Consider the following 25,316-nt stretch of genomic DNA (forward strand, 5'->3'; position numbering starts at 1 on the left):
TCCAATGGCCCAAATGGCCGGCTCCTTTATTGTGCGTTCTTTCAATAGAACATAGAGCCTTCTTATTAGCTCATTCCATGATCCCCAACTTGCTCTGTTGTGCATGTGTTTCTTGAGACAATAATTTGTGATATTGCATCAACACTCACAGCAGCCATTGGTGGAATTCAGGGTGTGCTCCCCCTCCAGAGGATACTACACTTTAACAAAAACTGCTTCAATTTGAATAAACATTGAAACTAAACACTACGCAATACCTTGAGTTATGACAGTCTCGTCGTGTAATAGTAATAAAGCTATTGGGCATGTGTTGCTCCTTAAAATCATATAAGCCGTAACTCCTGCTTGTCGCGATCATTTGCAATATTCAATTAAAAAACACTGAGATTGGTCAATGTGGATTTTGAAGGTTAATTCAAATAAGTAGGTAAGTAGAGTAGCAGATTAATACAGAACCTCATCTACAACTGTTAGCACCAACCAGTCTCTCTTTCGTAATCAGCATGCATGTATAGTCTATATTCCATTCCACTATTTCATCCACTACCTCATCCATAGCTCAATACACAACCGCAACCTACATTAATATACCACACCATAACAGGGCCAGAGGGTCACTTAGAAAAAGAGAGTGCTTGTGATACAAAACTCAACACCTCTCTCCTGAGGGACATTATTTTTGACCACATACAAACCTCCACATCTCCCTTATTTTTCAAAAGCCTCTTTCAGGCTATTTAGCATTAATGATCATAAAAAGTGCATAAAAAGCTCAAAACTACGTCTATACTAAATTTGATTAATCATCAAGTCGCTATCTATGGACTTTTGCATTAGCAAAACACAGCTGTCCTTTTTAACGATGCAACTCCTGACAAATCCACTACTAGGCTTCGGTAACAGCTCTCACTCAAGAACACTTGGCTCTCTAACTAACAGTTGTATTGTTGATCCTAAGGTACCATTCCCTTCACTAAGCCTTGAGGTTCTCACTAATCATTCCCTGTAATTGAAAACAGCTCCAAGGTGACTTAATGAAGCTGCTTGGGGGCATCTCTAAGCTTACACATTAATCTCTATTGATGCAATCAAGAAATGACGCAAAGTCATTAACAATATTGATCATGTGATAATTAGATTGAGACTCACGCATTCTCCTGTATCACCTCCTCCCCGGCTGCCGCTATCTTTTTGTAGCAGTAGATCATCTCGGCGATCAGCCATATGGTGAGGACCACGATCAAGACATACATCATGATCTCCGACACAATGGAGGCGGTGTCTCTGTTTGCTGCAAAACAACAAATGACAGTCATCACAGTAGGCATGGACAAAGACCTGGGCAGACTGCATCTTCCCACTGACATTACAAACCTACAAGTATTCATGCAAACAATGAACATCAGCTAAGAACAGGGGGCTGCTCTCATTGGTCACAGAAGATGTGCATGATAACCCACTCTTGGTGCATGGAATGACCATTTGTTGCTAACAGTGTGCTTCACTGACAGAAATGGAAGAAGGTTTTTCCTTAATGAAGGTGATTATTAACCAGTTATTGCCCATACACCGCCTTGGAGCAATGGATGAAATGGTCATGTCCATGTGTATCTCAGAATGACGCCCTGGTTTTAGGCTATGGTCCATCTGTAGGGTGCCTGAGCTGAAGCAGGGGTCCTTGTGAGCATCAGCTTAGACATGGGACACCTGTGGAAATTGTCCCCTTCAGTCATGGCCCAGACACAAAGTGTGTGAGCCAGAATGGGGTTGGCTGCTAAGAGCTTGGCTCGCTCTTAGGAAGCATAAGTCAAGGTCCAAACATACGTTTAGTATTAAGCATTCTTGGTCTCTTATGGACCAGTCTGACACAGTAGACATCAAATTAGAGATTGTTTGAATACATGGTGACTCCTGATAGAAGCCTACCCTCTGTTCACAGCAGCTCTAACATACTAATGTGGCCAGTTTCCAGATTGTGTCTTTGCTGGATAAATGTACTTTGATGGCCTGATGAGCTGTGCTAGCCTCAGGTGTGCATTTTGAATGACCTACCCTGTTTTTACACCACTTAACTTGACAGACAGTGCACTGAAAGATTTCCCTATTTTGATTCTAGCACTCCATTATCCCTGCTTATGAGAGGATTGGGGGAGAGAGGTAACTCTACTTCATGGGCACAAACCTCAGAAGCTGTTCCCTGTGGGGACAATGCCTATTGGTCTCTCCCGTAAAAATCAGCAGGATCCCCTCTAACTGGGTTTCACCCACACCTTTGTGTGAGAAACACGTGGAGATAGTGCATGTATGTTGTGTGTGTGTTTACAAAGGTAAGAGTGAATAATGCGGTCCATTTTAAACACTTGATGAGTCCATCTGAAGATTTGTATTCATGCTTTAAGGGACACCGCCTTGGGAACTTGGGAGGAGGAGAGACCTCCCCTATAGAGAGAGTAGGCTTCCCCCAGTCAAAGTGGAATACTCCCTCCCCCTTCTACTTGCTGGGTTTCATTTGAGCACAGTCCACATTTACATCTTGACAAGTTCAAACTGGTCTGGCCTTCTGTGCAGGAAAGCAACAAGATTTAGAGGACAAAGCGGAAGATGGGTGAAGCGTGTCAGGCCATGAAGATATTGTTTGTAGTCATAGTTGATCTCAAAACATTCAGTCCAGTTCACATAAGGAACTGATGAAGCCTTAAGGCCCAATACATGCCCCCGTCCTGAGGGAACTCACTCCATTGGAAGATGTTGACCACGATTGGTAATGGAAGAGATGAGGGTCAGTAAAGATAAATAGCCCCGGGGAACTCAATAGTGCACTAGTAAGCGTATCCTCTTACAGAAGACTTAGAATAGTTTGAGCTTTGAACTGTGCCCTGATTGGACAATAGTGACCACAGTCATCATCTGCTCGAGCATCAGCCATCGAGTTAACCAGCTTTGCACACAGGGACAGAGCCACCACAGTAGGCCACCAGACATATCAGAGCAATCTTGCTACATTCTGTGATTTCTTTCGCTGGCACCCCTGCCCCACTGACTCAGGCTCTCGACATTGTTTTGTAAATGTTATGGTAAAAAAGGTCTGCTGAGCTCCAAAGTGCCCTACATCCACCCAGTGCAGGCCTATGGATAACACTGAACATATGCCCACAAGTTACTAATAAAATCTCGTACCTTGGTTGTAAATTCTACAAGAATAATTGGGGGCATATCTCCGCCCAGGAGGTGGTATCTGAATGTATAACCCTGATTCCCTAATTTAGTGGGCCTTAACTGCGCCATCCCAGGAGTATCTAAAAGAAGCGACTTGGTTATTCAACTGGGGTGCAGTGGTATTGGAGGCCCATGTGGTGTGGTGGTTCAGGTGGTAAGTGAAAGCACCCACATGTTAGCAGCGGTGACCATTGAATGCCCCAGGGCAGTATCCCTCTCATACTGAATCGTTGTGGGTGAACCGAATCTGAACAAACTTTCAGCTAATTTAGCATTCTTGTAATTAATTTGAGGTTCCAGATTGAAGGCCAGTGCCCATGTTCCTTTTTTTGCACATCCATGCCTTTCTTTTATATCTTCTCTTTGTTGGAGCTGAGACGGCTTTATGTGTTAATGGAGCATGTTCAGGTTTGATTGTCAGACAGGAAACATGCTGACTGATTGATTAATGGAGCTTGTGCTGATAGCAAATCATTCCATGAGATTTGTTGGGAACGAAGTGATATGTTTTTAGTCTGGCGGCGTCCTTCAGTATATATATAGTTTGGTTGTGGGAAAGGGTACAGCTCTCTGACAACTGCTAGTTTGTGTTTTCTTATCTGAACAGGGTGCAACACATGTTGAGAACCTGGTAGTTTGTGCTGCAGATATTAAACTTTACTAGCACGCCAAAGACTGTGTACAGTGGCTTGATTCTCACAGGTATTTGTGTGGTTTAATCCTCTCACTGCCTTCTGGTTTATTGGAATCTTATGGTGTTCCGTGCCAGGCACTTATCTAGCATTGTTTTAATCTTTCATTCTGTGACCTATAGTCCTGTATTGGAAATGTTGAAAGCAACAATGCATGTTAAAGAAAGCAAACCATATGAGAACGACAGCAGAATCTAGTCAGGCCTCTGGGCACTCGTCACCATCATTCTGCGTGATAGCACTTTTACACCCAGACTTCTAAGGGCTCAAACAAAACTGCAACTCCCAGAATGCAAAGTTATGCCACTTAAATAGGAGTAATTGGGGCTGTCACACATTGCATCACAGTACACTGTATGCAACTCCATAGCGATGTATGTCATGGTAGTAGCAGTGATATTCATTCAGCTATGGGTTTGCAACAGAATAGGCCAGTTCATAAAAGATTTTTGGCTGGCGCCATTACATGCCCTTGTTGGTCACTAAGACAGTGCTTGGTCCAAACATCTTGCACCACTGTATGATGAAAGCAGATCTGTGCAGTTAGTAATGTGTGACAACAAAATTTGGTTTTTTTGCATTTTGTTGTTGTGGGGATGTGCTGTCTTTTACGTTGCTGTTCTTTTGTGCTGCACTATTGCGTCACGTTGTTGTGTCGTACTGGGTTTGTAGGGCTCTCTTTTGGCTGCTTTGTTGTGTTTTGTCATGTTATTTTTGCTGTATTTTTATTTTTCTCTTTATTATGTTATTGTGTTTTGTTCTGTAGTCTGCTGAAATTACTTTAGAGATGTCAACAAATGCTGCTATATTCCACGGAAAAAGCAGCGCCTTTCTTTAATGTCGCAGTGACTATTAACCATTTATCACTGTCTAAGTTGGACACATATCTCTGCCCAAGCTCTTCAGCTATTTATGGCACTAGTCAGCCCAAAACTGTTGCATAGACCATATTTTAAAGGAGCCCTTCTACTGCTTACTTTTGGTCATACTGACCCTTCTTTCTGAAGGCACTTTTCTGCAGGTGTTCATATGAAGCACAGCAGCCCCTTACCAAACATTTTTGAACTGTTTAATGTGAGTTTGATAAGTCAATCATGGAACTCTCATTGAAAGAATTAATATTGCAGGAGTCACCAGAACTGCCTTAAAATGGCTTACCTTAAAGACAGGACCTTTAAGGTGTTTAACAAATCCTGCTTTTCGGACGCCTTTGCGTTAAAGTATGGAGTACCGCTGGGCTCCAGAGTGAGCCCTGCACTCTTTAATTTGTACATGCACCCTCTTGCAGAAATTGCATTGTCTATTGGGATATCAATAGTGTCATATGCTGATTACACGCAATTGTTGTTTTATCTTGTCCCCGAACATGGACCCCAACCCTCATCTCTGGGGCCCTGTACTGTATGGAGAAGGTTGCAAGCTGGTTGGACAGGTCCTGGCTTAAGCTAAACTGGGACAAAACCGAACTGTTGATACTAGGCAATGACCCCGACTTCCATCCGATGCTATGCAGGCCTGATTGCTTAGGTGCGTCCCCTACTCCCTAGTAAGCATGAGCGAATTTTGCGGATCTCGCGTTCGCGAATTTTGCGGATTTGCGGATTCGCAATCCGCAAAATCCGCGAATTCCCGCGAATTTGCGGATTTTTTTTTTTTTGTGTTCGCCCGTGTTTCTGCCAGTTCGCGAGGGTTTTGTACACTTTCGCAAATTGCGAACTTACCTGTCGGGTCGCAAGTTTCGCGAACTTGTTGTTTCTACGTGTCCAGCCTGTTTGGGACACTCTTCTTCATCACTGCCACTCTCTGTCACCACTGCCACTCTCTGACTACTCATGCCACCCTCTGGCCCACCCATGCCACCCTCTGTTTCATCACCACACCCTCTGGTTGTCCAGTGTACATTATTTTCGGCAAAGCAAATCACACCTTCCCTGCCTCAAGTGACCTGAATTAATTTGGGGCTGATTAATGTGTCACAGAATATTTTTTTAGCTGGCACCTGCTTCCTTAGTGCGCCCTGATTAGTGATCTTTTGCACTTGCTAAGTGCTTTCATTGTTGCAAAATTAGTTACAACACCTGCCCTGCCCCAACTGACAATAATGAATTAGGGGCTGATTAATGGATTTTAACTTCCAGCCTGGCTCCTGCTTGTCTCCCTTAGCTGTAATTCAGGACCTTTGTGGCATATGTGTAACTATTCTGAGGTTCAGAGCAGGGTCACATAATAGTTTCAACTGGCAACTGAACTCTGGAGGGGCCCCTCAGGAAGCACTACAGGAAATGGCTACTAATGATGAGCCTGAACTTTTGAACCTGGTAAGTAGTTACTTTCAGTTTGCTAAAATCGTATTTCTGCAATTTTGCACTTATTCGCGGGGCGCGAACTCACGCGAACAGTGCGAGCAGTGCGAGCAAAATCCGCTGCTCGCGGATTTGCGGATTTTGCAGGAGATTCGCAAATCTCGCGGATTGCGGATTTCCCGAAAATCCGCAAAATCCGCGAGCGGAACGGATTTTCCGCCCATGCCTACTCCCTAGACTGTTATACAAAATCTGGGGGTATGGTTGAATAAATCCCTGCCAATGGATACCCAGGCAACAAAACTATTGACCTGTTGCTATGGCCTTCTAAGAATGTTGCGGAAAATTCTATACTTGCTCCCCCTTTTATCTAGAAGGCTTGTGGTTCAGGCACTAATTATTTCTCGTATAAAATCCAGGAACTCGCTCAATCTGGGTGCACCCAAACTTGTAACTGCAGAACGTGGCAGCCCACCTACTGCTCCCTATCCCACAATATCAATCGGCTCGGCAAGCCATGGCCACCCTCAATTGGCTTCCGGTAGATTAGAGAATGAAATTTAAAGTACTGTGTATAGCACACGAGCCCTCCATGCAACCAGCCCCCCTCAATTACGTCTCATATCACCTTAAATGCTGTACAGACACTTAGATCAAGAGTCTCCAACCTTTTTTATAATGAGAGCTACTTCTGATCAGTGAAAATTGTCATGAGCTACTGAAGGTGAAGAAACTCATGCATTGTAACCAGACACCCCTCACCCAGCTTCATTGACTTTAAATCTAACGTCTATGTAGCCCGATACTATGGTGTGAACAAAATACTGTGATTAATGATACTATGATAGGGCTGCCTTGTGCCTCAGTGAGTGCATTGTCTGTGGGGATTTTTATGAATGTGTGTGAATGAGTGACATATGTGTATGGGTGACTGGGGAGCCTGTGTTGTATGTGCTTGTGGCACAGGACATACCTTTCGCCATCTGTGGCACCATTACACTCATTAATAAACAACAAAGAAATCCTTGGGTCCAGGATGCCAAGACAAACAGGGAAGAGACACTAGAGATTATCTCAGGGAGCTTGTGGCAGAATCCCTTTTAGGACGAAATCCCACACACATTATAGGTGGCATGCTTCATCAACTTGTTGCGCTGCTCCTTGACCCAACCATTTTTGTTTCTTATCGTCTACAGGATTTACTATATCCTAACAGAGTAGGAATAAAACATCCCTGAGCTCCTTCCTCCCAGAGAGGGAGTTGAAGCCTTGGTGGGACTAGGCGTTCCCGCCAAGAGGAGAATCCCAGTTGATGAAGCATGCCACCTATGGTGGGTGAGGGATCTCGTCCTAAAGGGGATTCAGCACAAGCTCCCTGAGATAATCTCTAGTGTCTCTTCCCTGTTTGCTTTACATCCCAGACCTAAGGATTTCTTTGTTGTTTTTAAACTTCCCTTGAACCCCTCTACTGTTTTTATGTTACCCATTACATGCACAACACAAACATGCAAAAAAAATATTAAATTGGAGAAACTTAAAGTGTAGAATAATTTTCAGCAAAACTGTTCATAATAAGGAACATTTTTCTGCACATTATATTACTCCCACTTTAAAAAGTGGCTATATTTTTTAGTTATATATATGGCAGTGACCTACAGCCATTGGGAGAAAGATGCCTGCTGGGTGTAAATGTGAGAATGGGAGAAAATTCATCTTAATAGTTAGTTCACCCCTGATACCCCCTCTCCTTAGCTGCATTAAGATAGCTCTGTGGTTGCAATTAAAAGGCTAAAGATCCTGCAACCTCCATTATGAAGAATACGGGTTATCTATACCTCCATGTTGACACGCGTATAGCACATATTACTGTCTTGAATTGTTCCACAGGCGATGGAAATACTATTGGGGGCAGCCTATGGGAAGGGAGGGGAGGGCAGGTAAATGATCATGATGTATCTTTCAAACTGCCACATAGTATGACAGCTGATTATGAATGTATAAATCACAATAAAATGTGTTTAAAATAACTAGGTGTGGTGGTGGATGATCTCACACTCCTTGCAGGGTGGTAGAACTTAATTATTGGCCTTCACCATGCAGGGCTCAATAGGCATGGCAAAGAAGCTTAACTAATAGGAGAAGGAATTTAGGAGTGCATTGCCACCGTTTACATGAGACAACACTAAAAATTGAACCGCAGTTGATGGGAAATTTGAGGAAAAGTGATTAATTTACATCGTAAAAGGACGTTTCTCTTTAAATCCACCACACACGTAATCTACATTTCAAATAATACACACAGACTTCCATTCTAACTCGTCTGTGATCCCTGATTCATCTGTCAAACTAAAACAGAATCCAACCAATGTGGGAACCAACAGAACATCTGATTCCCGCTGTATTTGCCCAGTTATAAAAGACAATACCAAGGTATTCCCCTTAGAATGTAGGCCGCAGTGATAGGTGCTTCCCCGTCCCAAGCTGCAACTTCCCATTTTGGAATTCAGTTGTTTGTCCCTATCCATATGGAAGAGGAGGTGGCCATTCCCCATCATGGCTAGGGCACTTTCAGCACTCTTCACCACTCAGAATCCCGACTGGTGGCTGTGGAGCACTTGGTTCCATTCCAGGTACTCGTGGAGTGGTTTTGTTGTATTCCTTGCCATCAATTTGCTGAGGAAAGGAAAGGGGGGGGGGGTGGAGGGGGGGAGGAGGGAGGTTATAGGCCAGTTTTTAACCAATATGTTTGAGTAAATAGTTTTTTTTCCAAGAGAGGATTGCTGATGGTGTATTCCCGGTAGTTGGGAGGTATTGCATGGATGTGGTTATCGGGAAAGTTGTATCACATAATATATTAAAGCATTGTTAATTTGTGGTTCCAGCACAGGTTTTGAGTTGATATTCACATACCATTTCATGTCAAGAATGAGCCAAGACTGATATGCACATGGCTGGGTCCACACTGAGGTGGCATGATGGGCAAAAGAACCGTGAGTTGGAATAATACTCTGGCAAACACTTTTTCTGTGTTTGGCAACCAATTTTATATTTTGCCGCAGGTGCCAAGCTGGATGATTTAATTTTATTCCTGTTCAGCTTAAGTGCATTATGAAACCAATCTGTTGATTCAGCATCATCCATAGCAAACGTACACAGCTGGATGCCTCCAGCCGCCGGTACTGGGAAACTTCAAATGCCAGAATTGCTCAGTTTGTGATCTCACCACCAACACCAAGGTATTCAAATACAAAGACAGAACCCACCCCTTCAAAAATCACACCAACTGCAGATCCACCAATGTGATCTACGCAATTGAATGCCCTTGCAAACTACTCTACATCGGCCAGACCACCCAAACCATCAAGAACAGGATTGTACAACACAAAAGTCGGATCAACTGCAAAGTCACCACGGCCCGTTGGTGTCACACTACCTGCAAAAAACCCACAAGGACACAGACATCAACTGGCAGCTGATTGAGCAAATGACACTACCCACAAGAGATGGGGAGATCAGATCTCTCCTAAACAGGAGTGAATGTAAATGGATGACTTTATGCGACTCCGTTAACAATGGACTGAACACTATTGATGAGTGGAACAGCACCATCTCCATTTGATTCCTCCCGCTCCTGCATCTCTGAATCTGTCCTATTCTGATACCTCCTTCCCAATTGATCGTTTCCATTTCCCTATGGCTTTGCCCTTAGTGCCCCATACAAATTACCCCTTGTTGTGCCACCATAATCCTGGAATATCACCGATTTGATAATTGAATTACTGTGGGCTGTATCCCCATTTTGTGTTTAATTTGTGCATGCTACTCTCTTGAAAATTGTTTATCTAGTCACATATGCCATGTGCACCGATTCCGTTACTTGTCATTCCTTTTTTGCGCCCCGTGTTCCCCTCATCCTCTGCATTTCTGAAATAATATGTATCCAATTATTGTGAATCACTGTTGACTGTACTCAACTTTGCAATTGTGCATGCAAGTCACGAATTTGAGCTAAGTCACCAATGTCACAGACGCCTACTTCACTCCTTAGTAGAGACATCCCCTGACTTGTCATTCCTCCACGCCTCCCGCGCTCTCTCCAACTCGCACGCCCCCCTGTCCCACCCCGTGCCTTGCCCCACCTATCACAGGTTGACTCTCTTGCGAGTTCCCTCCCACCGCCTATCGCCTTTTAGCTTTCTCTTCCTAGCCTCGGTTCCCCCAGCAACGCCAGGCTCGCTTGCAGATCGACTGACTACAAGCTGATAGAGGTACGATTTTCTTACCGCGTATTGCCCGCATCCGATACAACTGTCCACTGCGGAGGCCCCTTGGAGTGCCTTACTGATTTCCCCCGCATTATCTCCTCAGATTAACTCTCTTAGATCGGCTGATCACGCTGAGATCGCTTTTCTCTAATCACCCTACCAGTCTGCCCAAGAGGCACTGGTATATCTCCAACATTCGCGGACCAGCCACGCCGATCGGACTCATCTTCCGATCCCCTACCGGACACAGTGAGTGCTCACTCCATTACCGTACTCTTGCCATCGTGGTTTCTCCTCCCTCCCGCACCCTCTCAGTCTCCTTCTCCTTTTCACCAGACCACCGCTGGCCTCACCCTTTAACAGCAAAGACGATCCAGATGACGTCCGATTCTTCGCCCTCATCTCACCCAGGTAGTTCTAGTTTGCCCCTCTCACGCTTTGATGATGAATGCTCCTTTCCCACAGTGTAGCGCCACACACATACCAAGTTCACGCTCCGGTTGTGTTCCGCTAGCCCCCTTCTCCTCCCCCCCCCCCTACCAGGTACTGTCATATTGTCTGTATCTGTCCCGCCAGTGTCCCGCCTTGACCTTCCTTCTCTTCCCTTGTACAGAACTGCCTGCAACCCCTACCCAGTCCTGATGATGATCCCGATTAAAGTGGATCGAAACGCCGTCGGCTACTCAGCAAGACCATAGGCGCACCCTACAAAGTGGTTCACGCTTAAATTCAACATCAGAATAACCATTCAAAATCATTTGGAATCACCTTGCCCTTATTCACTGTACATATTTATGCACTATTCACTTTGCGCCGTCCACGCTGACCCTATTGTCACTTGCATCGCCTCTGTGTTTTCACTCACACACTTGAGCACCTAGTACAATTTGGGTTGTTTTTCGATTCTCCAATTTGTTTTTTGCAGTGCTGATACAACTGCTGTATGTTTTGACCCTTACCCTAATAATTTACATAAAAAATGTCATAAGTACATGCTACAACTAAATAGAGTCTCCTTATGTTTCTCTCTGGATAATGTTGTATTCATATCCCTACTAATTGTCTTCCAAATTATACCAGTTGGGACACCATGTTTTTGTATACAACCAGTGGCTGGCAGCGTATTAAAAGGATTGCGTTTCTACACAGCTTTCTTGCCTACAACCCAGAGGCTACAGCGATAGGTGGAACATGTTATTTCAAATATAAAACTTGAAACTCAAAGAAATAGCAGACTGAACGTCTATAAAAGGGAGCAGAAAAAAGAGGAAAATAGACCCCTTGTACCCCTTTTTGCTGCACCTCACACCTCCAACTCTAGGTTCTTAGAGCGTTGCGGTTTTACTAGATCATTGAGTGTGCTATGGGTGACGACTACGTTTGATGACACAGTTTCAACTCAGCCAATCTGCCTGGTCCTAGGAGGAGATGTAATATCTGTAAGAATTTGGGGCACGTGGTCTCACGCAGATCTTTCGGAAGTATCTGGAGGAAGGTAGCTCAGAGCTCAGAATAGGTATCCAGTTTATGTTCTACAGCCAAAGACATGCGCTTCATTGCTAAAATCAACCAAAGTCTATGAAGCCATGTTATCTGGTCTGGGATGTTAGAAGATCCCCACTGGGCTAAGATGACCTGGTGCGCTGCTAGCAGAGCTAATGCAACCTGTCTTCCCTGTAAGGAGCATAGGGGGCCCCTGAGTGGGCCATGGGACTATATTGATGTCTAGGCCGAGAGTGGCCACAGGTGTGCTGCAAACCTGCTATGGTATCTGCGCACTATGGATCCAGTGAATGATAGGCGTAATGTTGAGAGTAAGTTTCTTACAACCCCTCAAGGTCCAGCCTCGATCAGCGTGTCCGATCGCTTGCTCTGCCAGCGGGAGCAAGATCCAAGGACGCTCTCAGCAGGCGAAGGAAGTCGGTTGGCCGCCGGGGTCTCTTGGAGCTCGCCTCGGACTCGTCACAAGACCCTGAGGCTGGGTTGGATGTTGCAGCTCTTGGTACATCTGCTTAGGCCCTCCACCTCTCGTTGATCCACTGAGGGGCTTGATATCGTGGGTTTGCGGTGTTCAGCTGCTCCCCTCTACGCCGCTGAGTTGTGTAACGGGTCTACAGGAGCCTCCACTGGTGTAAATGCGGTGGGGTGCAGCTAGACTACAGGCTTGTGTCGGCGGAGTCCGGGAGACACAGAAACACATCTCATCCAACCACCATCTTGGCCACGCCCCCAGCTCAAGTGCATTAGAACTCATTATTGCTTAACCTTATTGACACAAGAAGAAAGGGCCCGAGTCACACCCATTTACCCTTATAATGATTTACTTATAAAGTGCATATGACATTTTCAACTGTAGTTCTGGATGACAGGCATCAGGCTCGTGGTTAAATATTGAAAAGGAGGAGGAGAGTGGCGATCTCTGAGGGATACTACAGATGACTATGTGGGTGGGAGAAAGCAAATCTCCTAAATGGACCTATTGTCCTCATCATAGGGGTAACAAAGTGGACCATTTTTATGAAAAGAGTATTCAACCCACACCCGACATTCCACTGTGCCAAAGGAGCTACCAGACAAGAGGGTCAGTGGGCAATTTCCTCCATGATCCAGAACTTGCAGTATGTTGTCAGCAGTGTGGACTAGCAGAATGACAGTTCCTTGACTTGTCTGAAAAACCTGATTTGATTAATGTTAATATCTTAAAGTTCTAGTTGAGCCTAGTTGAGCCTGCAGGTGATATAGTATAGTTTTTTTCTGCAAATTGGGATGGCAGCAAGGTAAGATTCATGGGACTTAAAGTACATTTATTTTAGAATGGATTAGCTACAGCTTGCTCAGAGGAAAAACTGTTTTATTTGAAGAGGCAAATTTGGGATGTAATTGGCCTAATAGCCACCATAGACATTAGTTCCAAAATACTTCTGATCTCGTATTGTTCAATTTGCTGTTTCATAGGTGTTGGGGTGGAAATATCCCCTGCATGGTGCACTGGCACGTTCCCAAGCCCCAAGTGCCCAAATGTATGTGTATCTGAGATTTAAGCTTTTATTTGTGGCTCTAGCGTGTCTGCAGAGAAATCAATCTTTCCTTGACAATACGACATCAGAGACCTATCTGGGGACATAGAGGGGCATACCACACATCCCCTATAGTGGACAGAGGATCACTGTCCCTGTCTTGGGTTTAGCATAAAAGGTGGCAGTGACCGCGTTTTGTAGTCTGACATGCTGACCTTTTTTTCTGTGGCAGTAAGAGTGTGACCTACTGACCCCTTTCGTATAAAATTCTGCTGTTATGTAAAACCCAGCACACTGCACTGAGATTATGTGTGTATGTTGTGTGTGCGTATAGTATGCATGTAGCTCATGTATGGTAGTAGGACTCTGTGTGTGTGTGTATAAATACTGGAACAAGTGGGATCCATTTGAGATGCCCCAGTTTATTTTCCTAACCAGTGGAAGTGCATTGCTTGCATTTTTGTGACTGGAGGGCGGAAATCTAGAGCATGAATTGAAGAGGATGGAAACAGAGCTACCTTTAGAAATTCCACGAAGGTTTTGTTAAAAAGGGGCTGCTGATTAGTTTCTGACTGAGCACTGTCATTTGATAGATAGTAGGAGTGAAAAGTGGAACTGCAGTTTCTGTTGATCAAGCTGAGGAAGCCTGCCATTTTGTTTGTAGATTATTGCTATTAAGTGAAGCCGATGAGACACAGATATGGAAAACTCACATGGCATTGTGCCTATGTTGTAAGAGCTCCAGCTTGGAGAGAGCACTAGCACTATCTAATGGGAGAAGCATTGCTTTACACAAAAGGCTTTGCCTGGGGAACAGCCTGAGAAAAACCCTTGAAAGCGAACCACTTCAAATAATTTCTGAGTTTCAGACAGTAAATCCATATCCACTGTCTGGAAAATGCGCACAAGAGTAGAACTGAATTCGCCCAGCCTTGTTATATACCTAAATTCTACGTGCAGAGAAACTGCCATGTGACCAGGGCTGGTAGCTGCCAGACAGTCCAAAGGTAAGTGGTGATGGGCCTATCCACTTCTTGTATCCGAACCGTGCTCCATCACGGTTGGCCATATTTTTTTACTCTGACCCAGTGTCACTCAACCAGATGTTCGCGATTGGAGATTTGATCTTTTAGGCGCTAGTTTTCACTAAAAATTTTACAAATTCATAACTCCGGTTCTAATGATTGGAGTTTTGCCCTCTTAATGTCAAATAATCTATTAAAATGTACTCTATGTATCTAAATTGGTTTGGGATTTTTCTTGTGTTGTGTTTTTGCTTTATTACTATTTGTGTGCTGCATAAATACATTACTTATTGCCTCCAAGTTAAACCTAGCTGCTTCTTGCGCCAAGCTACCCAGGGTTAAGCACAGGTTAATTTATTGACTTTTTGTGGTGCGCCCTGCCAGGAATTGTGGCTGATGCTTAAGCAGGGCTACACCCCTGTCAACCAACAACCCAGTTTCTTACACAGGAGCAACCTATGTTGCCTAGAATGGAATGGAAAGGGATTTATAGAGCACATGGCTACTCGGGAGCATCCCAGCGCTAATATCATTGCAGATCCAACTATAGGCAGTTTTAGGGGAATAGATAAGTTTTAAGTTGCGTTCTAAAAGTCAGATAGTTAGGTTCCAGGCGGATATTAGTGGGTATGTGGTTCCATAGTTTAGCAGCATTGAATGAGAAGCGACGTCCTCCGCTTTGAGTTCTTTCTATTTTTGCAATTAGCGCCAATAGTTTATTATCTGACCTTAGAGATCTCTTAGGACGATAGGGGTGAATAATGCTTCTGATAATGTGGGGGCCTTTGACTGAGAGAGCTTAGTACATGATACCTAGAGCTTTGAATTGGACTCTTTCTTGGATGGGTAGCCAGTGTAGTGATGATAGGGAAGGTTTAGCTGAAAGGCGTTTGGGGGTGTTCAGGAGCAGGCATGCAGCACAGTTTTGAACTATCTGTAATTTGTTTATAGTTTTGGCTGGGGTTCCTAGATATAAGGTGTTAGCATAGTCCAAGCGTGACAAAATCAAAGCTTGGACTAATATCTTTTTAGCTGAAAAAGCAAGCACGGTAAGGATCTTCCTTATCATTCTTAAAATTCCAAAGCAACCAGATGCCACCTTACCTGCTTGTTCTTTGAGATCTAACTTAGAGTCAAGCCATACGCCTAGACTTTTAATGTGGTCCTTTGGGGCGGGAGGGATCCCCTAGCAATCAGGCCAGAAGGATCCTGTAGTCAGTGAAGTGAAGCTACCTAGGAGCATGGCCTCAGTCTGAGCTCCGTTAAACTCAAGAAAGAGTCATCCATCCAGCTTGACACCTTTTCCAGGCATAAGGCCAACTCCAAGCCTGTATTCTCTTTTTGATTACGCACAAGCTGGGTATCGTCAGCGTAGGTGATAATCTGAATGCCAAAAGGTGTAACTATATCGGCTAGCCAACTCATATAGATATTGAATAGAGTGGGGCTCAGGGACGAGCCCTGAGGAACTCCACATCTAAGTAGCATTATCTTGGAGATAGTTCCTTCTTCAAAGACTGCAAATGATCTATCCTCTAGGTAGGATTGCAGCCATTTTAATGCTGTTCCTGCCACTCCAATCCTTCTCAATCTTTGAACCAACAATTGGTGGTTCACTGTGTTGAAGGCTGCGCTGAGATCTAACACAATGAGTGCAGCTCAGCCCCCGCCGTCTAAGATTTTCGTAAGTTCTTCCACTGCTATTAGGAGTGCCGTTTCTGTACCGTGTTGTGGTCTAAATCCATTCTGTGATGGATGCAGACGAGAATTGTCTTCGAGGAAGGAGGATAAAGTCAGGTTCACATGCTTCTCTGCTAGTTTACCAATACCTTGTATTAACGAAATGGGGCGATAGTTGGCCAAAACATTAGGGTCCATATTGTGTTTTTTTTTAAAGTGCTAACCATGGCCTGTTTAAATTGAGAAGGCACTATTCCAGTTGCTAAAGAAGCATTTATCACATTTAAAACAACCAGAGATACCGTCTTGGTGATTAGATTTAAGATATTAGGGGGAGTAGCATCTGACGGTGCTCCAGAGTTAAGCTGACTGAGAAGTCCCTAAAGAGAAGAAAGACTTAGAGGAGGAAGGACCTCCAATAGCAGATCTTCATCTTGGCCTGTCTCTTCAAGTACCAGTAGGTTATGTGGGGCCAACACTTGAGGAAAGGAATTATAAATCGCTTGAATGTTATTAAAAAAGAATTCTGCCATATCATGACACCATTTGGTTGTGTCTACAACGGTGGTGGGAACCGTGGCAGGGAGGGGGGTGTGATGAGAGACTTTACAATCTAGAAAATTTCACGTGGGCGATTTGTCGACAGCGTGATTTTTTCTTCATAGTAGAGAGCTTTGGCTACCTTTATTTCTATTTAGTGAATCTTTATAGCCTCTCGATATTTGTTTTTATGGATTGCAGAGGAGTGTTTCCTCCACATTCTTTCCAGCTTTTTGCTACATTGTCTAAGCTCCCTGAGTATAGGAGTATACCAGGTATTTTGGTTGGATTCTGGTTTATTATAAATCAGTTTTTTTGGTAAGACCTTGTCAAGTGATGACTCAAGCCAATAAACTAGCTTTTCATTTGCGGTGACATGATCAGTTACCAGATTGGGAGTCGCATTTTCCAAGATAGACACCCATGATTTTATGGGCAGTTTCGACCAGATCCGCTCCAACTTGCTAGTTTTTTTGGTCAGAGCAGCTCCAGCCTCCAGCCTGTATAATCCAGGAAAATTCAGGAAAATGGTATTAAAAAGTGATCAGTCCAGAGTACTGGAATAGGATCGTTGACCAGAAGATCAGAGATATTTGAAATAATTACATCCAGTAGATGGCCTTTACAGTAAGTAGGGCCTTTCACCCCTTCGCTGCGGCGGCTATTCCGCCGCAACGCTAAGGGGGTTGGGCGGCCGCGCGGCGGTCACGTGCTTGTGACGGAACCGCTCCGTCACGGCTCGCGGGTGAGCTGTGGTTGTGACGGAACGGTTCCGTCACGAACCCGCCCGCCCATTAATTTGTCAGCGCAGGCGCGGAATTCGCGCCGCGCAGGCGCGGCGAGCGGGCCGTGACGGAACCGTTCCGTCACAAGCACAGCTCACCCGAGGCTTGTGAAAATGAAATGAAAATGAAAATGAAATGAAATGAAATGAAAAATTATATTTATATAGCGCGCACATACCCTAAGGCCTCGCAGCGCTTGTGATGGAACGGTTCCGTCACAAGCATGCAAGGGGTTAACTAATTGAGTAAATTGGAACATCTCCAGTCCTTCTATTAGCTCCTGATTAGCTCCTGATGGTCTGTATATAAGAATCCCTGAGAAAGTCCTAATGTGGGAAATACTTAAGATAAAATGGATACTTTCGCAATCTGGTAGGGGGTATTAGTGGAACAACACTCAAATATATTTTTGTATATAATAGCTAGTCTGCCTCTTCTACCTGTGACGTGATCTAGCTTTAGTATTATATATCCTGGGGGAGTGCTTAGACAATCATAGTATCAGCCTCCTAGTTCAGCCAAGTCTCTGTTAAAAAGAGAACATCCAGGCTTTCCTCTTCGAGTAAGAGGTCAATTTCCAATGAATGTTTAATTAAGGAGTGACAATTCAATAGAAACATTTTAATGGTTTCTGTAGTTGGGAGGGCTAAAGGTGTTTCGAGTGAGGGGCGAACTTTAAAACCACAGGTGTGACAGTGCTTTTGACACTGTTTGGGCAAATTGCTTGTAGGCACTTACTTCTTGGTGTTCCTCTGAAGGAGGTGAGTTGATCCTTGGTATAGGCAGTGATTTCCCTAGTGAAACCGGCAGGGAATGTGGCCACTGGGCCCGGTCGGGCGCACACTGGCGCAGACAAGCTTGCCTTAGGCGCACCTTTGGCACGCCAGTGGAGCACCCGCTGCACGGTCGCGTCATCAGCTTCTTTTGAAGATCGGGAGGAGCACGTCAGTGTTGGGAGACTAAAGCGCTAACCTAGAATTGTGCCAATCGTTTAGCACAGGCCCACTGGAGCATTAAGCACAGCTCCTTTCAGTGCGAGGGTCGAATTAGCAGCGTGAGGTAATGTTTAAAATCACAAATCAAGTTAAAATACAATTAAAAGTTGTCCCCACTCTGAGCATTGAACACAGCTCCTAGAGTGTGAGACCAAGAGTAGCAGCATAAAGTTTAAATCTGCAACTGATTGTAGTTGGAGGCGCCGCTGCGCGGTTGTGTCATCTGCTTCTTTTGAAGATGGGAAGGAGCGCATCAGTGTTGAGGGAATACAGCGCTGACCTAGAATTGTGCTGATCGTTCAGCCCAGGTCCACCGGAGCATTAAACACAGCTCCTTTCAGAGCTAGGGTCTAATTAGCAGCGTGAGGTATTGCTTAAAATCACACATCAAGATAAAATACAATTAAAAGTTGTTCCCACTCTGAGCATTGAACACAGCTCCTGGAGTGTGAGACCAGGAGTAGCAGCATAAAGTTTAAATCTGCAACTGAGTGCAGCTGCATATACTTTGTCTTGTATACCAGTCCATGTTGGGACTCATCTTCCATGCCATGTCCACTGGCTCAGAAGGGCTGCAACTACCTGATGGTGTGTCCCGGCCTAGCCTGCAACTGCCTCTATGTACTCATCCTGCTGGGTCATGACTGCCACTAACTGATGACTGTCCGCAGAGACCCAGAGGTGAGCTACAGCTGCTGGGGACACAGGCACAGCGCCACTAGGCCAATTGAGTGACATCAGTACATTCAGCCTGCCGCATTTGGAGAAGATGCAAGCAGCTCCCGACCTCCCTGGCAGCTTCTGCTGAAACTGTACATGATCACCATTGGCTTCTCCATGGGGTAGGATTAAGCCACTGAGACTGCACTGAAGGAAGTCCGAAGACTAAAGACTGATTTTCTACCCACTATGAACAAGGTAGGAATTGGAAAAGTATGCTGATTGCGCATTTGACTTGAGAGGGAATGTAATCTTAACCTGATCCTTTTATATGTTTATATGAAAGTTTGCTAGGTGACTGTACTAACCAGGGTCACTCAGTTAGGAGAGAACATGGAGTGAAGGTGAGCAAAGTGCTGTACTAGACTTGCTATTTGATTATTGTGTTCTGAGCTTGCAATCCTCTCCCTCACCACACCCCACCCCACCCCACCTTTTAGAAAAGCTGGGAATGTTATTTTATGTTATGTTATTTGCGATTTTTATAGCGCTAAATCACCGCCAGGTCTCTTAGCGCTTGGAAACAAGGGTAGACGACTTACTGCATGGGTAGTAGACAGGGTCTGGAGAGAATTACTCAATGTTTAAGGCTTCTTTAAAAAGAACAGTTTTAAGTAGTTTCCGGAAGTGAAGCAGGTTAGGTTCCCTGCACAGGAGGACGGGTAACTTGTTCCAGAGTTGAGGGACGAGTACTGAAAAGGCTCTACCACCTTTCGAGGAGAGTTTATACCGAGGGCATGACAAGAGTTGTGCATCTGAAGATCGCAAGGAACGTCCCGGAGTATAAACTTCCAAGCAATCTTTTATGTAGACAGGGGCAAGGCCACATATAGCTTTATGAGAATTGCAGAGATTCTTAAATTCCACTCTTTGTTTTTTAGGTAGCCAGTGCAGCTTACGTAGCAGCGGGGTGGCATGTGTTTTCCTGGGCAGTCTAAGGATCAATCTAGCAGCATCATTTAGCACTACCTGCAATCTATTTACCAGATACTGGGGAAGACCCAGGATAAGGGCATTACCATAATCTAACCTAGAGATTATGATAGCAGACACGATCGTATGAAGCGTGGAGGTGGAAAGAAGGGGAACCAGTTTACGAAGTTGCCTGATTAATCCTGTACAGGTGCCCACCACAGATGAAATCTGGTTGGCCATTGACTAGGGGAGTCGCACAATTTAGACTCCATCCTTTACACGTTATATGCACAATTATGTGTTTATATTTGACATTATATTTACTGTGCGCCTTAAAAATAATAACCTTTGTGAACATTTAAATGCATTAAGGTAATGTAACTATTGAGAAACTGAAGCTTAATAAACGTGTGCACTAATGTTCAGTTTAAACATGAAGATGTATTCTAGGTTCCCAATTACATTTACACTTTAATGTTAATATAACTTATTGAGCGCACAAATACAAGGTGCCTTGGCACTAAGACAGAGGTAGTCCCAGTTGAAGCAATTAGTTCTGAAAAAGGCATGTTTTTAAGTCCTTTCTGAAGGTGATAAGTGAACCAGAATTTCTAATAGCGAATGGTAACTGATTCCATAATTTTGCCGTGCCATAAGAGATACTACGGCCTCACCAGCATATGGTTCGGATCCTTGGAACCTCCATGAGTCTGGCATCTGAAGAGCGCAGTTGTTTGGCTGGGAGATACCGGGAGAAGAGCTTCTTAAGAAACGTTGGCCCGGTGTTGTTCAAGGCCTTATAAGCTAAGCATAGCTCCTTCACCTTAATGTGCTGTGCCACCGGGAGCCAGTGAAGTCTTCAAATTTCCTTGGGTACTGACTCATATTTAGGGATATTTAGTAGAAGTCTTGCAGATGCATTTTGAATCATCTGGAGCTTTTTCAAACATTTCTTCTGCATATTTAGGTAGAATGCATTGCAGTAGTCTAACTTAGACTGCACAAGGGTAGTCACTACCGTCCTTTTGGAGTCGTCAGAATATAAGGTAAGATCTTTAAATCCCCGTCCCAACCCTGGTTCTCGAAGGAGTTAAAGGAACAAAAATCTTCATGTAAGAAGCTAGAGCGGCAATGGACGCAAGCTTAATGTCCTTTTGCCAAAAAGAGCTCTTAGGAAAGCACAGAATAATCATTATTCCATGGTGAAGGTGGCCAAAAGACACTTTTTTGCAGAGCGTATTTCCCAATCAAAAAAAAATGTTGAAAGAAATATTTTCCATTGTTCAAAGTTTCCTAGATCCCTGTGCTGAACAGAGGGCTTCTCCTGGCTCTAATGATTGGTGTGAACAGCTTTCGGGGTTTTTCATCGATAAAATTAAAGACATACAGGATATTTTTGGTTCTGTTAACCAGCCTCAGGGGCCTATTTACATCATATAGCTGCTGCACTGGGCTCTGTGCACCCCTCTTTGGCTGCATTCTCTTCTACTCCGCTGTCTGACACCCTGACTATTCTTAAATCGCTTAAATCAGGCTCCCCTACTCACTCCTGCTGCGCAAGGCTACTGGCAGCAGTTGCAGATGTAGTCAACCCAGAAGTTAACAAAATTGTTAATATGTCTCTCCTGACTGCTATGATGGCATTAGCGTGGAAAAAGGCAAAACTCCTCCCCTTGCTAAAAAAAGCCTTCACTCAATCCTACCACCCCGACTAGCTAACGCCTAATCTCACTCCTCCCGGCTGTGGCGAAGGTGTGTGAGAAGATCGCCCATAAGCAGCTCTCTGAGTTTGTTGAGACATCTGGTGCCCTCCGCCCTGCCCAGTCGGGCTTCAGGGCTTCCCACAGCACCGAGACTGCCTTGGTTGAGATGGCGGAGGCTATTAGAGAATGACTAAATTACGGCAGCAGAGCAGAGTTAGTGCTTTTAGATCTCTCCGCCGCGTTTGACACTGTGCCTCATTACAACTTTTGGCACGGTTGTCTCAGATCAGCATCTCGGGGCAGGTATGGAAGTGGATTGAATCTTTTTTAGCCAATAGATCAGAGCAAGTATGTCTGCCTCCTTTCGCTTCTAATCCTACAAGCCTGAATATGGGAGTCCCTCAGGGCTCTACACTGAGCCCCCTTTTGTTTAATGCCTATATGACACCCCTGGTCTACCTGGCAGAGGAGCTGGGCACTAAAATCATAGCTTATGCTGACGATACTCAGCTCCTCTTCACAGGGAACAAAACTGACTCCTCTCTGACAACTGCTAAAAATGGTCTTGCTGAGGTCTTTAAGTGACTAGCAAAGGCCCAACTGAAATGCAACGAGGAGAAATCGGAGGTACTCATTTATGGTTCCTTCCCCCCGCATTTCAGGGAGGACATTTGGCCTGTGGGCTACCCCATGCCCAGCTCCTCGGGGTGTTCGGCGAAAAATATGGGGGTGGTTTGGTGAGGATTTGAAATTTCTCCCCCAGATCAATACGTTGGCGGGTGTGTGTTTTGGCACACTGAAACGCTTAAAGAAGTTCCTGCCCTTTTGCCCAAAATAGCCAAGGAAATGGTGACCCGCGCGCTCATCCTGTCAAGGATAGATTACGCCGACGCCTTGCACATTGGTCTCCCGGCGTACCAGTTAAAAAAGCTGCAGATTGTTCAGAACACAACGGCAAGAGCTTTGCAGGATATGCCTGGTAGATCCAGCGCTAGTCAGAACCTTTGAGATCTACATTGGCTCCTGGTCGAGCAGCGGGTTCAGTTCAAGGCTCTCACACTAGTTCATGGTGTCCTTTATAAGGCATGACCTCAGTATCTTAGGAGACGTTTTTCGTTCTATGTGCTGCCTCGACATCTTTGATCTACAGGCCAATGCCTTGCTGTTGTTCCTAGGTACCGCCTGATTAGATTAGGCGGCAGTTCCCTTTCTGTTAAAGCGGCCATGGCTTGGAATGCCCTGCCCTTTGAACTATGAAATATAGAGAGCCTTAGGCTGTTAAAAAAAACTGTTAAAAACCCTGCTATTTAAGAAATCTTATGGCAGGCCAACCCTTTTCCTTCTCTACCAGTTGTTATTCGCGCTAGGACACTTCCGAGAAGCCGTGCACGCTATAAACGGAGGCTAACATAACGTAACATTTGCATATATTCTGAAAGTCCTATCTGAAAGTATAATCATTTATGTCTTTACTTAGTTGGAATTTGTTCTTGAGTTACATGTGCACAAGTATAACCATGTATTTGCAGTGCAGGTTTAAAAGTTTAGTCAAAGTTAGCCTGAATAAAGGCCTTACTTTTGAGATGTATTTTGATGTATCATGGATTGAATAAATTTGGAATTCAAAATTCAACTGAAAAATACTCCCAATAAACCTTTTGTGATTGGATGATAATGAATACACGGACCAAGATTATACTTTTGTGCACTATTGTGCAAAGGAAGGACTGATATCTACACGCTCCTTTTTCATAGGTTTCAACTTTGTTTGGACGTGGCCGGTGGCAGTGGAACCACATAAAGTCCAGCATGATAGTAACATTATTGAATTACCCAGATTTACACCAGTACGCTCTTGGTCGTAGCCCTATCTGCCAACTGCTTTTAATTAGCGTTCACACTGTTAGAACTTTAGAACAGATTCCAATAAGCTGTGAGGAGTACAGACCTCTCTGCTTTCTTTATTCTTGCAAGTGTGAAGCTTCATGCTAAGCACTTATTCCAATTCACGTAGACTTCTGCTCAAGTTTTTCTATGCTAACACCTTCTTGCACTTCCAAATTTCCTTGAGACCCTATTCTATGAACTTTCATATTTTAAACTTTGAACCTTTACTAGATTAATGTTACAACGTATTCATGTTTAGGAGAGAGAATCGGAGTTTCTTGACGGAACACCTATATTTTATTCTCAGTTTATTTATTGATGTGGCTGTGATTACTTTATATTTTATATTTTATCCTACTGAGACTGAACCTATTGCAATATTTCAGCTTGAAAGCGGTTTAGTTATTGAGACAGAGGGAGTTACTGTATCCAGTTGAGAGCCCCAGACTTGTCCATGCCCCTTCCTGATCCCAAAGCCCATTTCCTAATTTGGAGGAGCAGCTGTATTCCATAAATCTTGAATGAAGTTGTAACAGTGGTGGAGTCAGTATCAATATGGTCATGCCTAGCAATTGCCTATGTCTAGCTTGCGGTGTTATGAAGAGATTGTGATGTTTTAGGTTGTGTGCGGATGTGGATGTGGAAGTGCCTAATGCAAAGTAGTTGAAGTGGTTATCGGGCTGGATGTAGCCTAAGATCCTGGGATAGTCATGAGTTATCAGTGGAGTAAACACTGTGTGGTAATTGTCTGCTAAGATTTTGTGGTGCTAGTCATGAGGTACCGTTGACGGCAACACTGAGATAGGGACATTCATCTTTGGGTGAGAGTTTGTGTGGATGGTGTGGTGGATCCTTTGGCACAGGGATGAAGCTAGACTAATCTGTGTGATTCCCCCCTGGTCAAGCTTTCACTCGAGTGGGAGTCAGAGTAGGCAGTAACATGTTGCTCCGGTCCATTTCTTATGTGATTGCATACTATTGATTCTTTACTGGAGCAGACAACATTTGTTGAATTTGTTTTGCATTTGTTGTTCTGCTTGTATTACAATGTTCAAGATAAATTGTAAAGGAGGGTGAGTCACTGTGAGGAGTGAAAAAGACGTCACAGTGTGCCGTGCTGATATTGGATAGTTTTCATTAGTACAACATTGTTATTGGTTGAAATGTCATAGAGTGCTGTGCTTTTGTTGATTGTTAACATCGGATGAGAATTGTGGGCAAAAATAAATTATTTCCTGTTTAAAATTAAATCTTCTTTGTAATTGTTGACATTATTGTTGGATAATGAAATTCTTTATGGCTATACGAAATCTGTTTGGGAGAGATGTAAGAATACATGTTTGAGAGGGGGAAGAGGCACCACCCATAGCCATGCCAGGTCATTATATGACCATAAATGTGGGCTTTCACACATGAATTTGGCTGAATCAATGGCATAGGATCACAGAGAAAGAAGGTGCATTGATATTTCAACCCTATAACACATTTAATTTGAGAATCATTGAAAACTTGAGACAGGTATTGTATGAAATGAAGCCGCCTCTTAGGCCGGCACAGTTTGAAGAACTTATGC

The 25,316-nt window shown here is 44.2% G+C and overlaps 1 protein-coding gene across 1 annotated transcript in view; it reads right to left on the minus strand.

The window, feature by feature from the left end:
* The window catches only part of SCN1B (sodium voltage-gated channel beta subunit 1), a 385,196-nt gene that overhangs the window by 58,815 nt on the left and 301,065 nt on the right, over positions 1 to 25,316 (minus strand). Inside the window, exon 4 of the mRNA XM_086930043.1 lies at positions 1,150 to 1,291. Coding sequence (XP_086786169.1) covers positions 1,150 to 1,291 — 142 coding nt within the window. The remainder of the gene's footprint in view (positions 1 to 1,149; positions 1,292 to 25,316) is intronic.

Source organism: Lissotriton vulgaris, chromosome 7, assembly GCF_964263255.1.
Source record: "Lissotriton vulgaris chromosome 7, aLisVul1.2, whole genome shotgun sequence".
NCBI classification, from domain to species: Eukaryota; Metazoa; Chordata; class Amphibia; order Caudata; family Salamandridae; genus Lissotriton; species Lissotriton vulgaris.